General features: G+C 35.1%; 2 protein-coding genes across 3 annotated transcripts in view; both read right to left on the reverse strand.

The window, feature by feature from the left end:
- LOC105216450 (phospholipid-transporting ATPase IF) overlaps positions 1-9,639 on the reverse strand; it is a 33,525-nt gene extending 23,886 nt beyond the window's left edge. Inside the window, exon 1 of one of the 2 annotated variants that reach the window (XM_011190941.3) lies at positions 8,922-9,639. In XM_011190941.3, the coding sequence (XP_011189243.1) occupies positions 8,922-8,924 (3 nt within the window). In that variant the 5' untranslated portion in view covers positions 8,925-9,639. Of the gene's footprint in view, positions 1-2,620; positions 3,591-8,921 lie in introns of those variants that run through there. The other variant, XM_054232517.1, reaches the window with a different exon arrangement.
- Positions 9,640-12,621: 2,982 nt separating this feature from the next.
- LOC105216452 (negative elongation factor D) lies at positions 12,622-14,811 on the reverse strand. The gene is made up of 5 exons (XM_011190942.3): positions 14,617-14,811; positions 13,848-14,560; positions 13,326-13,772; positions 12,785-13,266; positions 12,622-12,729 (listed from the first exon to the last, which is right to left on the reverse strand). The coding sequence occupies exons 1-5, from the start codon at positions 14,677-14,679 to the stop codon at positions 12,698-12,700; spliced, it is 1,737 nt and encodes a 578-aa protein (XP_011189244.2). The 5' UTR covers positions 14,680-14,811; the 3' UTR covers positions 12,622-12,697.
- Positions 14,812-14,929: the final 118 nt, after the last annotated feature.

The raw sequence follows: 14,929 nt of genomic DNA on the forward strand, positions 1-14,929 counted from the left end.
TGTACTTAAGGATCTTGAATTTAGCTCGTATATTTCACTTTGCTCTAACCTAGTCTAAGTGTGGTTTTTTGACCTACCAGAATAAGCTAACCTAACCTTTACCCTAACCTCTAAAATCCGTATACATTCAATTGTAGCATTTCACAAACACATATGTATGTACATATGTATGTATGTCCGCACTTTAGTGTTTACAAAAGTGAGATTATATATGTACGTACGTACATACATAGCAATAAATATATTTTTGTTTGCTTGCACCTATAGCAGTGCTAATATGTTTGGTGTCCAATTAAGGCACAGGCCTCTATAAGTTAAATAACAAATGATTAAAAATGACAACAACAACATTGCAAGGGAAACAAAGGTGTTCTAAATTGAAATCAAGTTCGTACAGCACTATCGAATTTGTCGCGTTTTTACAGCTTTTTGCTAACAAAGATAGCTTATCAAATACCAGGAATCGTAAATACAGATATCGCAACTGACTAGCTGAATATTATTTGTTCACTTGAATTACCAGAATATAGATGTGAACATTAGTCATACTTAACACAACATAATTTTGTTTATCTATAGATAATTACGCAAATATTCGTATATTGAGTATAGGGTGCAAGAATAATCAGTTGAGTTAGGGGGTTTTTCATATCATACATATGTTCACTTTTACTAACCACGACATTTGAAGAGGTTTTCAGTGCCAAGTTCACCTGAACGGAATTTATTATTTTTAGTCGATGATATATAGCAAATGGTATTACAGTTCTTTTCATCGATTATTCCAAGAAGCCGTATTATTAATTTAGAACGCATAAAAGAAACGATCTTTTACGAAACTTTTGAGATAACCTTGAAGAGATTTACCAAATTTGAAAGGACACTGTCTTGATGTACAGCAATCCCCGCTTAGGTGCCCCTTCTTAACATGCAAGACTTTTGAGACACTTAAGCGGGAAAGGCACTTAAATGAATCCTTAAGCGGAGATCACTGTATACACAACTCATCCGGTGAACTTTGTTCTGCCTAACAAATGAAGGAATGAGACCAATGAATTCGGCATTATTTTGTTTTTATATTTGTTTAAATTACGATTTGGCTATTGTTTTTCTATATTATTTTGAATGTGAATATTTCCGTTATTTTAATAGTTATTCTGCTAAAGCTGCACTCATATTGGTAAACAAAAATTAAAATGGAGGTGAAAACTCAGGAACTACTCGACCAATTTCAACGAAATTTAGTTCAAGACACATTCTTAATTTTGAAGTTTATCTGATTCTGCACCAGTGAAGATATCGGAACAAAAATTTGCAAAAAAACCTACGTTTCTAGTGAGATATCGCCAGTCTTAAAATCGAAATTCGAAATCGGGCTATAACTTTTCAAGGTCCCATATATCGATCATGAGGACCTAAGTGCTTGTGGCTAATTTTTTGCCGAAAATATCGGTAATTCTTTCAAATATTCTAAAGAAATTTAAAGGAGATGTGTTCTTTCTAATAGTGTGCCTCTCTGCCAAAAATGAGCAAAATCAGGTCAATATTTCCTCTAGCCTCCATATACAGTGGAACTTCCATAACTCGAAGATCTCCATAACTCGAACTTTTGAATTGGCACTAGAAGTCATATACCATACAAATTTCCTTCCATAAATAGAACTCTTTGACCAGGGCATAATACAAAAAGTAAAATTTTATTATCGAGGTAGAATTTTAAAAGAGTGTCTCTATATCGTATGGAGGCGAACAGAAAATATGATATCACACTTATGGATCGTCAAGATCCAAACAATAGCAAACTGAAACAAACAGAATTACAGAATACATATTTTAATTTATGTATGTACATAACACTTTATGCGAAGTAAATAAAAAAACTGGGAATAAATCTTCATTTTATAGTTTTTTGAAAATTGTTATGTTTTAATGAAAATTCTATAACTCGAAATCTCTGTAACTCGAAGTTTTTTTGTGGAGTATGTGATTCGAGTTAGAGAAGTTCCACTGTACATACCTCCTATATGTATTTTCAAAAATCCGGTGAACTCAATACCGTATTATCGGCTGAGTTGGCTTAAATATAAGGCAGCTTGTTAGCAACAATAGTTAAAGTTTGTTCAGTAATCCATATATTATATATTGATTTTGGTTATTCTAATGGATTTTATGCCGAATATACGGGTGTGTGTGCTCATAATAAAACTACATAATTAAATTGCGAGAGTATACCACGTTCGGCACACCCGAGCTTAGCACTTCCTTACTTGTTTTTGATTTTTCAGTAATTAAACAGTTAAACATATTTCTAAAAGAATCCGCAATATCTCCGCTATCTTTGTTATCTTCTCGTCTAATTGTATTATTAAACAAAGCTACCTACCTCCCAGATGGAGTGTTTCCATGAAACCAATCGACATAAAAATGAGATGACTCGGTGAGTTACCATATGTTTCTACTGTATTTATCTATTTTGAAACACTGTTCTTTAGATAATCATAATATTGCTTAGGTAAGTAAATAAAATTCAGTTGGCTCGTAACTAATTCTAAGTTTTTTCGAGAGTTAATACTATATATATTAATTATATTTTTTTGTTTCTGTTGCTAGTTTTACTTACTCTTCGACCACATAAACTGCTTAAGCATTTATCCATTGTAGGCTTTAACACGATCTCCAAATTAACTTTCAAGGAGTTTCCTTTCCGCACGGCACGCAACTGTTTAATTCTCTAACGAATCATAAAAACACATCCGTTCGTTTCCGACTCTAACAACAAGCTAAAACAACAGCAAACTTTTTTTTCCGATTTCACCGACTAATCCAACAGCACACCGAGTTATAGACTACATATTTTGGTATAAATTTGTAAATTCTAGTGAATCGACACTATCTTCTTATCGATTTCTATGAAATGTGGGAAAAGCAATGCGTCTAACTTAGTGCTCAGTGTTTAGTTTAACAGTTAAATTGTTATTGTAATCGCGCATACTCCACGCTATCGCAAAACCATAAATACAGTTCCTTATCTCATGTAAAACAAGCCAAAAGAGCGGTGTTAACAAAACATAGACGAAGTTTGATTTTAAAAATAAGTTCTGCCGAATGTTACCACTGTTTTGAAGTGAAAATATTAAATTTATTTTAATGATTTATCATTCTCGATATCTTTGCGACGCACAAATGGTTCTGAGAACTAAGAACAATGCTCCAAATTTATTGTTTAGAGTAAAACAACAGTGAGTGTATTTATCGTGAGAGTATATGTTATGCGAAGGTACAAAATTCAAAATATTGAACACTCGTGCAGAAATTGGATTGCAATACGAAAATACCAGATGGCATTTAAAGTTGTAATACTCGTATTTATGAAAACCACCGACGCACGACATCACTCACAGACACTTTTGCCAACTGAATGCCATCTAACAAAACTTCAACACAAAAATACCGTTCGCTCAATCGGTACACCGATAAAGCCGCGTGCATTGGTTCTCCCGCACTGTCACAATCAGAGAACTTAGCGCCATATCTACTGATTGCAAATGAGCTTATCAGGAAGATAAAGAATAGTGAGCGCGTCGGAAAAAAAACTATTTGCGATTTCTACTGAAAAAAATTTAATTATTTTGTAGTCTTCTAACATTGGCAAAGTACAAGTGTACTAGAAAGGACAGAGCAAATATATGAATCCTCAAAAAAGGAAGCGCGCGGTCCAAATGAGAACATGTATAAAATTATATCTTTACACCAATGTTTAATTATTCGTAAACATTTAATCAATGGAAAAGATACTCTCAAACGCTGGCACAGTTTTGCACTAATCAGCTTTAAGGTATATCCTGAGGGAAACGTGGAAGCAATATAGATGTGGTAATTTGACTGCCAAGAGTTCTTATTGTTATTGTGTTGCTAGTGGGAGGAGAGAGGCATTTTCTGATTCTAACATGATTCATTTAATAAGTAGAACATAAATTGAACATTAGTATCACCTTCCCGTTGCTGTTATATATCTAACTATACTCATATATTCTTTCGAGTTAATCTATCCCAACTAATTGACAGCGCACGGACTCCTAAGTACGGCATTAAATGATTAACTGAAGGAAGAGCTTTTACAACTTAAATAAAGAATGTTATAATCAAGTGTTAGACGTAAACATTTCTGAAGTTTTAAGACTTATTTCTTTTTTTAAGACTTATTTCTAAACATCTTAGGAAATCTCAATTTGTTTAATATTAAAAATATTGTAGCTTCTATGGTAACAAAAGTTTCTTTACGATTACGCTGAATAATTGAGCTTTAAATATTTTTTTATTACTAAAATATTAAAGCAGAGTCTAAAAGGTAAAAAAATCAATCTAAATGAAGAAACTTATCATTGATTTTGGAAAAAAGATCGTAATAAAAGTTTTTTAATTGATCAATTAACCAATCACTTATTTGTTATTATAATACCGAGACTAACCAGCTATTGCAGGAATTTGATTCCTCAGACCATCGTTTGCAACGTAGCACTTGGTGTATGGGTACCATTAGTATTCTGAAATTCATTACCACCCTTTTTACACCCCACCTACGCACCAATGTCAAGTTTAAATGTACACTTACTTTTTATTTGCAGACTTAATATGCGTGATAAAAATTTAATTATTTTCTTTATATAATTTGGAGTTCTTATCTCAATAGCCTAATGGAATGGAGAGAGTTTTCAAATTGAAGTACAAACGTAGTTTATATACATATAATTAATGTTAGTTCTTCCAAACTGAGTAATAGAGTTTAAAATGGCATAGTTAGAATTAGATGGTATCGCGCTAATTAAAATTGTTAAGGAACAAGTAAGGAAGGGCTAAGTTCGGGTGTAACCGAACATTTTATATTCTCGCAATTTATTTATTTACCTTTATTTATATTATATAATACACAATTTGACCCACATATTCATCATATATATTGTATAAAGTCCATTGAATGTTGGAAACTAGAATATTAGATTAGAAGCACCGAGGTCCTCGTGTTCGATATATGGGGCCTTAAAAACCGATGGTCCGATTTCGGCGATGTTTAGAATGGGGCTGCCACACTATTGACATAGTATTTGTGCAAAGTTCTGCACCGATATCTTCACTAGTATGTATGTATGTGATTGGCGTTGCAACCGTTTAGCCGGTTATAGCCGAATCGACGATAGTGCGCCACCTGTCTCTCTCCTTCGCAGTTCGGCGCCAGTTGGAGATCCCAAGTGTAACCAGGTCGCTCTCCACCTGGTCCCTCCAACGGAGTGGAGGCCTTCCCCTTCCTCGGCTTCCTCCGGCGGGTACTGCATCGAACACTTTCAGGGCTGGAGTGTTTTCGTCCATTCGGACAACATGACCTAGCCAGCGTAGCCGCTGTCTTTTTATTCGCTGAACTATGTCAATGTCGTCGTATAACTCGTACAGCTCATCGTTCCATCGTCTGCGGTATTCGCCGTTGCCAATGTTCTGAGGACCATAAATCTTGCGCAAAATTTTCCTCTCGAAAACTCCTAGTGTCGTCTCATCTGATGTTGACATCGTCCAAGCTTCTGCACCGTAAAGCAGGACGGGAATGATAAGCGACTTGTAGAGCTTGATTTTGGTTCGTCGAGAGAGGACTTTACTGTTCAATTGCCTACTCAGTCCAAAGTAGCACCTGTTGGCAAGAGTTATTCTGCGCTGGATTTCGAGGCTGACATTGTTCGTGTTGTTGATGCTGGTTCCCAGGTATACGAAATTATCTACGACCTCGAAGTTATGACTGTCAACAGTGACGTGGGAGCCAAGACGCGAATGCGCCGACTGTTTGTTTGATGACAGGAGATATTTCGTCTTGTCCTCATTCACCTCCAGACCCATTCGCTTCGCCTCCTTATCCATGCGGGAAAAAGCAGAACAAACGGCGCGGTTGTTGCTTCCGATGATATCAATATCATCGGCGTACGCCAGGAGCTGTACACTCTTGTAGAAGATTGTACCTTCTCGGTTTAGCTCTGCAGCTCTTATAATTTTTTCCAGCATCAGGTTAAAGAAGTCGCACGATAGTGAGTCACCTTGTCTGAAACCTCGTTTGGTATCGAACGGCTCGGAGAGGTCCTTCCCAATCATGACGGAGCTTTTGGTGTTGCTCAACGTCAATTTACACAGCCGTATTAGTTTTGCGGGGATACCAAATTCAGACATCGCGGCGTAAAGGCAACTCCTTTTCGTGCTGTCGAAAGCAGCTTTAAAATCGACAAAAAGGTGGTGTGTGTCGATCCTCTTTTCTCGGGTCTTTTCCAAGATTTGGCGCATGGTGAATATCTGGTCAGTTGTCGATTTTCCAGGTCTAAAGCCACACTGATAAGGTCCAATCAGTTTGTTGACGGTGGGCTTTAGTCTTTCACACAATACGCTCGATAGAACCTTGTATGCGATATTTAGGAGGCTGATCCCACGGTAATTGGCGCAGATTGTGGGATCTCCCTTTTTATGGATTGGGCAGAGCACACTGAGATTCCAATCGTCAGGCATGCTTTCTTCCGACCATATTCTGCAAAGAAGCTGATGCATGCACCTTATCAGTTCTTCGCCGCCGTATTTGAATAGTTCTGCCGGTAATCTATCGGCCCCCGCTGCATTGTTGTTCTTCACTAGTACTTACTTTATAAATTGTAAAGTAAACGATTCAGGTCGCCTTCAAAATTCTGGTATATAGGAAGTAGGCGTGGTTGTGAAGCGATTTGGCCTATTTTCACAACATATCATTGGGATGTAAGGAAACTATTACAAACCAAGTTTCATTGAAATCGGTCGAGTAGTTCCTGAGATATGGTTTTTGACCCATAAGTGGGCGACGACACGCCCATTTTCCATTTTGTAAAAAAATCTGAGTGCAGCTCTCATCTGCCATTTCTTATGTGAAATTTAATGTTTCTGACGTTTTTCGTTAATGAGTTAACCCACTTTTAGTAATTTTCAACCTAACTTTTGTATGGGAGGTGGGTGTGGTTATTATCCGATTTCTTTCATTTTTGGAATGTATTAATAAGTGGCTAAAAAAAACGACTGCAGAAAGTTTGGTTTATATAGCTTCATTGGTTTGTGAGATATGTACAAAAAACTTAGAAGGGGACGGGGCCACGCCCACTTCCTCAAAAAAATTACATCCACATAGCTTTACATTTCCATAGCTTTATTTATGGCTTAGTTATGGCTCTTTATGTGTTTTCGGTTTTCGCCATTTTGTGGGCGTGGCAGTGGTCCGATTTGGCTCATTTTCGAAAGCAACCTTCCTATGGTGCCAAGAAATAAGTGTGCCAAGTTTCATCGGACGGACGGACGTACGGACGGACGGACAGACAGACATTCGGATTTGAACTCCACTCTTCACCCTGATCACTTTGGTATATATAACCCTATATCTAACTTGTTTAGTTTTGGGTGTTACAAACAACCGTTATGTGAACAAAACTATAATACTCTCTTTAGCTACATTTGTTGCGAGAGTATAAAAATTTCCTTCAACACTGATTTGACAAAAACTTTAAAGTCGATTTTCTCAAAACCCAAAAAAAATTATACGCTATTGTTATATTGAGGGGACGATATCATCATATAAGCCGGACAAAAAAGTATTGTATACCATTGAATTAAGAAGAAAATTTAGATTTTATCTATATTTTGGATTTTTTAGTAGGTATATCCTGTGAATACTAACATTTTTTTAAATCCAATTTTCGAACTTCGAATACAAATATTTCGATTTTGGCGGATCACATCGAAAATCGTAGAATACAATTTTTTTACTTATTACTCAATCTCCTAGAAAAAATTAGTTTTGTCCAATACCCAGAAAAAAAATTGATTTTGCCATATAGTATTAAGGAATCTATGCCCGATTTTCATAAAATTTTTTTGTTGATCAACTTTGGAATCTATATATGTTATTATTACATTCGAGCGATCGAAATTCGAAAAATAGGGCATTTGAAGCTCGTGGTAAATGAGAATGCTATGGACTATAGCCAGATGTTTCGGCACCATCTAGCTATAATTTCTATCTTTCCGTCGGGATCACAGTGCTTTGAGACGAAGAGTGCAATTTATGCTTTTGATGGGATTGTGAATAAAATAATAATAAATGACACATACAAAAAGTTAAAAAAAATTTTAGAATAGAAATTTTTAATAAGTCATACAATTTTTCAAAAAGCTGTAAAAGAGACAGTTTGATTCATTCACTTCCCATAAATTTGTATGTACATACTTTAAAAGAAAAGAGAGCTTTGAGTTAAGGAAGCTAAACGCCAGTGCCAATTCAAAAGTTTGAGTTATAAAGACCTTCGAGTAACAGAAGTTCGAGTTATGGAAGTTCAACTGTACTTGATTCCGTTATATATAATTATACACATGTATGTGTGTAAAACAATTTCAAATTGTTTTAATTTATTACTATTTACACATTATTTGACGTACCATAAAAATAGAGATTATTCCTATATATAATACATATTATATCTACATCAGTGAACGAAAGTCTAATATCATATATTGCTTCAAACGACTGCTAGTTTTCTGTCGATTACTGTTACAAAATACCAGATCGCTGATAAACGTTAGTCAACCATAAACGTCATAGATTGTGAAACTCGCTAATCACGATTGATATTCATGACCCTCCTATGGGTATATGGACTGCGAGCTAACATAGCGGCATTAACATATTTCCTTAGATAAATTTTATAAAAATTTAAAGCTCTTAAAAATTAAATTGGAAGTTCTTAAATAACTAAAAATAATAATAAAATTTGCGTATCGCACATTTTTCAAATAAGTAACGAGTGTACGCGGCGTATACGTAACATAAAGTACGATTTAAACGATGGCTCAGCTGTTTGCTGCTGATGCCATTCACTTACCATATTTCCCAGATTGCTTCCTTAAAGCCTCTAGTTTAAGTCAACAATTAAAGTAAGCACACTGCAGTTATTTCCTTTTTGTTGTTGTAATATGGCACAATAATAACAAATCGGATAACACAATAATTTCTAAATTCAATTTAGTAACAATAAATGGATTCTTTGTCTTTTAAATAAAAAGCGCAATTAAATTTATGTTCCATAACTATTTCAAGTAGAAATTTTTAGAATTTAAAATAAGCAATAATAAAACATTTCTTGTAAACATTTCGCTTGTTGCACGCTCACACACAAGAAAATTAAAAATTACACGTCGATTGTTCCGCTCCTTGTGTCGCCATTCTTAAGCCGCCGAATCCATTGATAAACTGTCGAATATGTCAAACTAAAAACATATAGGGCCCTCGTAATGTTCGCTCGACCACACCACATGTTACTCCGTTATCAGTGTAGTCCGTTGTGTACGTACATATGTACATACATATGTATGACTCCGTTAGCTCTCAGCGTACACCTTGCTCGAGTAGCGATGAATAACGAAAATTGCTAACAAACCCCTCACTCATTTGTAGTTATTATCTGGCTTATATGTATGTATGTAAAAAATGCAATAGTTTTATGTTTCATAATTTGTTCTTTGCAATTGGACGTCACAGCAAATAGATTCTCCGCACTCTGCACCGTTATTGGTGACAATACTCGCGATTTGCGATCGCTAAGCTGTTTGATTTCCGCTGGCCATTGCTGCAGATAAATGGCGCTTTGGCGCTCACAATCGTGTTTGTACATGTAAATAGGCAAGTACCTACATATATACGAGTGTACGAGGGCATTTGTAGCTTTGTTGTAATTTTGATAAAGACATTTATCAATGCAACGTTGAAGCCGGTAAAATAAATTGAGGGATTAAGTTGCAGGGAAAGTGAACGAAGCGAATTGTTGGTGTAAATATTTACATTCGTAGCGCTGTCAAAGTTTAAGTGATTGTTAACAATATTTGCTTGATAAGATTTCTTTGCATCCTCCACCGGACTGTATCCAAACAAACCATGTAAACAAATCAAATAAATTACAATGGAGAAATTAATTTAAAGTTAGACAAACAAAGAACTCTTAACAGTTCGTTTGAAGTATCCACTCAAATTCGATATCTAACGACTAGGAAATTTATGGGCCAATTTCGACCATTTTAGATAAGAGTTGCCGCATGTTAAAGCACTATGCATACATATATGTATGCTAAATTTTGAGTTACTTAATTCATGGTAATATAGCACAATTGAATTCAAAATGGCGTGCTGTTATAGGTATAGTAAAGTAATTACCTACCTTAATGGACCACCAATCTTTTTTTTTGGTATATAATGGGTTCTTCAATAAGAGCGCTACAAAAGGAAAACATTGTTCGCTGAATAATATAAATAGTCCATTTCATTTTCAAAGATATCAAAAAATGTATTCACATAATATTTTGTGGTCTTGCCAATGAAGCTGCCATTGGAGAGCGGAACGCCAAATTTGGTTTCCTTTTTAAAAACAAACCCATCCAATGGGTGCATAATATTATTTTTTCAGCAAGTTGATCGGCTAAATACTGAATAGCCATAGTTCGTATTACACTCAACATGTGCTGGCGATATAACTAATTTTAATTCCAATATCTGAACTATATTTATTAAACTATAACCATCAAAAATTAGCAAAAAGTATGACTTTAATATAAGTTATTTGTCAATTTATTCATTGCACAATACATTTTAAATAAAAACGCAAAATTCACTCACGCACATATAATTATCAGCAACTAAGAATTTAGAAAAATCCTTATTACTCGAATATCCGCACTTGCAGAGCGATAAATTCAAACTGAGGATGATTGTGTGAATAGACGAAGAAATCAAAAGACAATAATGGATGATTTAACAACTGGAATTCAAAATAACTGGGTGGTCCATATTACCCACCTTAACACTAGTTGTGATTATGGAATTATTGGTGATATTGTAGAAATATGTTAATATGGTATTAAGAGAAATAGGTGTGTTAATATTGAATATGGATATGGAATTTCTATTGTATTTTTAACTGTCGGGAATAACTCTTATATGTGATGTTAATGTAGTAAATAACAGTGAAATAATAAAAAATATATATAGGATAACCTTACACAACCACAGTTACTTTTTTCTATACCAATTTTCCATTTTTAAGCAAGGGTTTATATTTTCTCGCACCAATAATATATATTTCGAAAGGCAACGTGACTTTTTCGAAAAACATGTATCAAGTCTATACACATATCTCAATATTCATAAACACGTTCAGAAATCAATTGTTTTCGTCATCATAATTAATAATAAATATTTAAACATAACTCTACATTTATGGTATCTAGATTAGGTTTAGGTATTTATTATAATTAACAACCGTTATGTACTTTGTACAGTTAAATGAGAGAGTGAAAACTCGGAAATTGTCGATAGTCGAAACGTTTTTGAAAATGAGAAATTGATTTTCTTTTTTGCCATATTTGCACAAATAGGACAGTCAGCCTTTCTTTCGAAAGTTTGCCTCCAAAACCTTGTTTTTCAGATTATAGCATTAATCACTACTACACTTTTCAAACTTCAAAGTATTTTCATGAACATTTCGTTCACATCGTCCGCTTAAGGTGTCCGTTAGGAGAAGTTTTATGCATAATTGGAACTGGAGGTACAACCTATCAAAACTAATTAGAAGTGAACGAACTGTGCACAGCTTTTTTTTTAGAAAACAATAAATCAAAATTTTATCAGAGATGAATTTCGTTTAGTGAAATATTATAGTGCGAGTTGTCAAAGGTGAAGCTAACAGGAAATACGAGTTATAGAATATCTTGGCGTCATATTGATATTTACTGAAGTCATTGAGGTCGCTGATTATCTCACATGTAAATGCTGGTTCTTTGTGGTGCCAACAAAAAACACTCCTTTCTATGAGTCTTTCACAAATTCCTTGAAACGGCTAACATCAATGGCAGCCAGTTCGCAGGGTACGCCGAAGGTATGCCTACCGAGATGCTTCAACCTGAGTTTGGCGAAAGATGGATATCGGAGGAGACAATGCATAGATGATTCTAAGTCGCCTCCATAAGAAATCATTATAAGAAATTCACTTTTTCCATCATGTATAAGTGATAACATACGATTTTATACAATTGGAAAAATCGCAGCACAAATATTTTCGAAAATGGCAGTGTCCTGCTAATAACTAGTAGAAATTCCCACTAATAAGGATATCCAAGCTACGTTTGAATATTTGTATGTTAAATCTGATCTACTGATCGTACTACATATACAGTTGAACTTCCCTAACTCGAATAACCATAACCCACAAAAAACTTCGAGTTAGTGGGACTTCCGAGTTACCGAAGGGAATTGGTATACAATTTGACTTCTTCTCGTCAAACGACAAATATATTCAACCTTTTATATTTTACAATTAATATTATTTATTATCTTCCGCCGTTAAAATAGCGAGCAGTGAGTCATACAAACATGTATTTATATATTTAGATACAAACGTAAAAATAAAATGAAAAACAAAACAAAAAAGTAAAAAAGCAAACTCTCAGCAGTTAGTGAAAAGATAACTGAAATATTGTGCAGTTGTATGTTGAATAAAATCCAAATAAGTTTTTCAACAGATAAGATAGTAATAACCATTGAAGTTGAAGTTGTTCTTGATATGAGCTTTCAGGATAACACCAATATCTTTCAATATTTCGAATCACATCACTAAACGGTGGTGTAACGAGCTTTGCAGTGCACTAAAACAGCAAGAAATATAATTGAAAATGTTTGAAATTAAATTAAATCTCCTACCTATAAATTCCGAAACAGGATCGTTATCACCTTCACCACGCATAGTGCCCGTAATCTCCTCATTTTCCACCATTGGTAAAAACAGTTGCACAAATTCTGGCGAATATGGAGGCGTTATCGTCTCAAGTACTTCAGTTACAAAGTAGCGAATGAGTGATATGTCAGTATCACCTTTAGCACAGCACTGCTTAATATATTTCACTACAGGCACTACGCAGCCGCGAGTTAATAGATTAACCATTCGGTCCAGTAACATTTTCTTCATTTCTAATTGCACCAAGATCTCTAACTCGTCCTGTTTCGATTCGAACAGCCTTATAAGTAAACGCAAAATTTGTTGATGCAATGTAGGATGCACAGCAGCAACTTCATCTAGTATGGCTAAATGAGTAGGACAACTGTCGGTAGATAGCTTAAAGTAAGACGGTTCTGTGACCGTGTTTTCGATCCAACGTATAACTCCAACACCAACCACTGGATATCTGTAAATTTGTAGTAAAATTAGCACAAAACATATTTTCTTATAAAAATTGTATTTTACTTAATGCAATTGTAGAGCGTTTGCAACTCCGCAATCAATTCGGTGGAGCCTTTGTTTACATTACAAATTGAGTGCACTTTTTCTATTGCCTGTATTGTGCTTTTCAATTCATCTTTATTGAGCACACGGTCGGTCATTGGGCGCTTTTTTGCCGGCGTGTCAACCACTGAAGCAGCATAAGCCAACAAATGGATATATTTGGACTTGTGTTCGGGATTAATTTTTACTCCTGCTTTGAATAAGGAATCTACAAGCAATTCAAGGAATTGGGGATTGCGTATTAAATCTATCGGTGGTGGATCTGCGGCAGAATAATTTCGAAACAATACTGTAATATCAGCAGGATTGAGTGTGTTGCGCGAAAGCATAGATGACAGAGCCTGACAGGCTTGTGGATATGCTGCAGAGCCATTGAGAGCCATAGTGATAGGAGTCACATTTTGATTACTAGAAACACAAAAATATTGACACATTATCAACATTCACTTAAATTTCGCATTTCTTGCTTTTGATTTCACTTACTTTTGTAGTGCATACTTTGTGATCTCTTGTGAAAGACGCTTCATATTGAAACCACCTTTTGACTCCTGACTTAATACCTGAATTAACACTTGCGAGTAAACATAGGTATGCTGTCCGTGGCACACCATGCGCGCGCATTCTTGTATAGCACCTTGTATGTCTTCTGGATTGTTGAGGAACTTTGTAATGGAAGTTTTTAACACGCGCGAAAATACTTCAATTTGCTGTGCCGCAGTTGAAATTGATGTGATTTCACTTTGGAAACCTGCATCTGAGATTAATTTTATGGTGAAGTTCAACATTAAGCAGTCGGGGTACTCCTCAGCCAAACGATATATAAGCGAACGCCATGTATGATGATCTATCATTTCCGTTAACCAATCAGGCGTCTCCCCCTCTTCTGTGAAAATCGTATCGGCTTTTTTAGGATCAAAGGTCTTCAATATCATGTCTTTAAGATGATTTTCAACCATTGCTTGTACATCGGTGACTTTAACTCCTGCAAGTATAAGCCATTCAGCAAGCAAATTTGCCATTTGCGCTACAGCTTTATAGTTTTCCGACAGCATTGTGATAACTTCTTCTGGTGAGCCACCCGACTGGAAATATCGCTTTAATTGCGTAAATATACCTGGCTCCATTATATAATCTGGTGTAAGAAACTTTTCGAGACATTCTTGAATGGTTTCTTGTGGATTATCCTCGGGCATTTCCTGTAATTGCGGACATATGAATACTTGAATGGTTGAAGGCTATAGAAATAATTTACCTCGTCCTCGCCTGGTTGTTTTTGACGACCTTGCCAACCCGCGTCCTCGTACTCCATTTCCATATTGAATAAATTATTTTTTTCTCAAAACTTTATTTATCAGTACAAATTGTAATAATTTTATTTTGCTATTGTAAACAATAACATTCGTTTATGCCAACTAATAATTTATATGCGGCGAATATGCAGAAGGCAAAACGTCAACATATAACATCAAGAGCATTGCCAGATGAAAATAAAACATGATAATTTCATAAAAATCGGCGAGCTAATTTCTTTAGAAAATATTTAAGTAACAACTAAATTATTTTAA

The sequence above is a fragment of the Zeugodacus cucurbitae genome, chromosome 5 (genome assembly GCF_028554725.1).
Source record: "Zeugodacus cucurbitae isolate PBARC_wt_2022May chromosome 5, idZeuCucr1.2, whole genome shotgun sequence".
Lineage (NCBI taxonomy): Eukaryota > Metazoa > Arthropoda > Insecta > Diptera > Tephritidae > Zeugodacus > Zeugodacus cucurbitae.

Excerpts from the sequence above, each read along its gene's own strand:
- LOC105216452 (XM_011190942.3), bottom strand. The coding sequence starts at position 14,679 with ATGGAAATGGAGTACGAGGACGCGGGTTGGCAAGGTCGTCAAAAACAA. Across the intron at positions 14,561-14,616 it reads AACAACCAGGCGAGGACGAG|GAAATGCCCGAGGATAATCC; the intron begins GTAAATTATTTC and ends CCGCAATTACAG. Across the intron at positions 13,773-13,847 it reads ACAAAGTATGCACTACAAAA|TAATCAAAATGTGACTCCTA; the intron begins GTAAGTGAAATC and ends TTGTGTTTCTAG.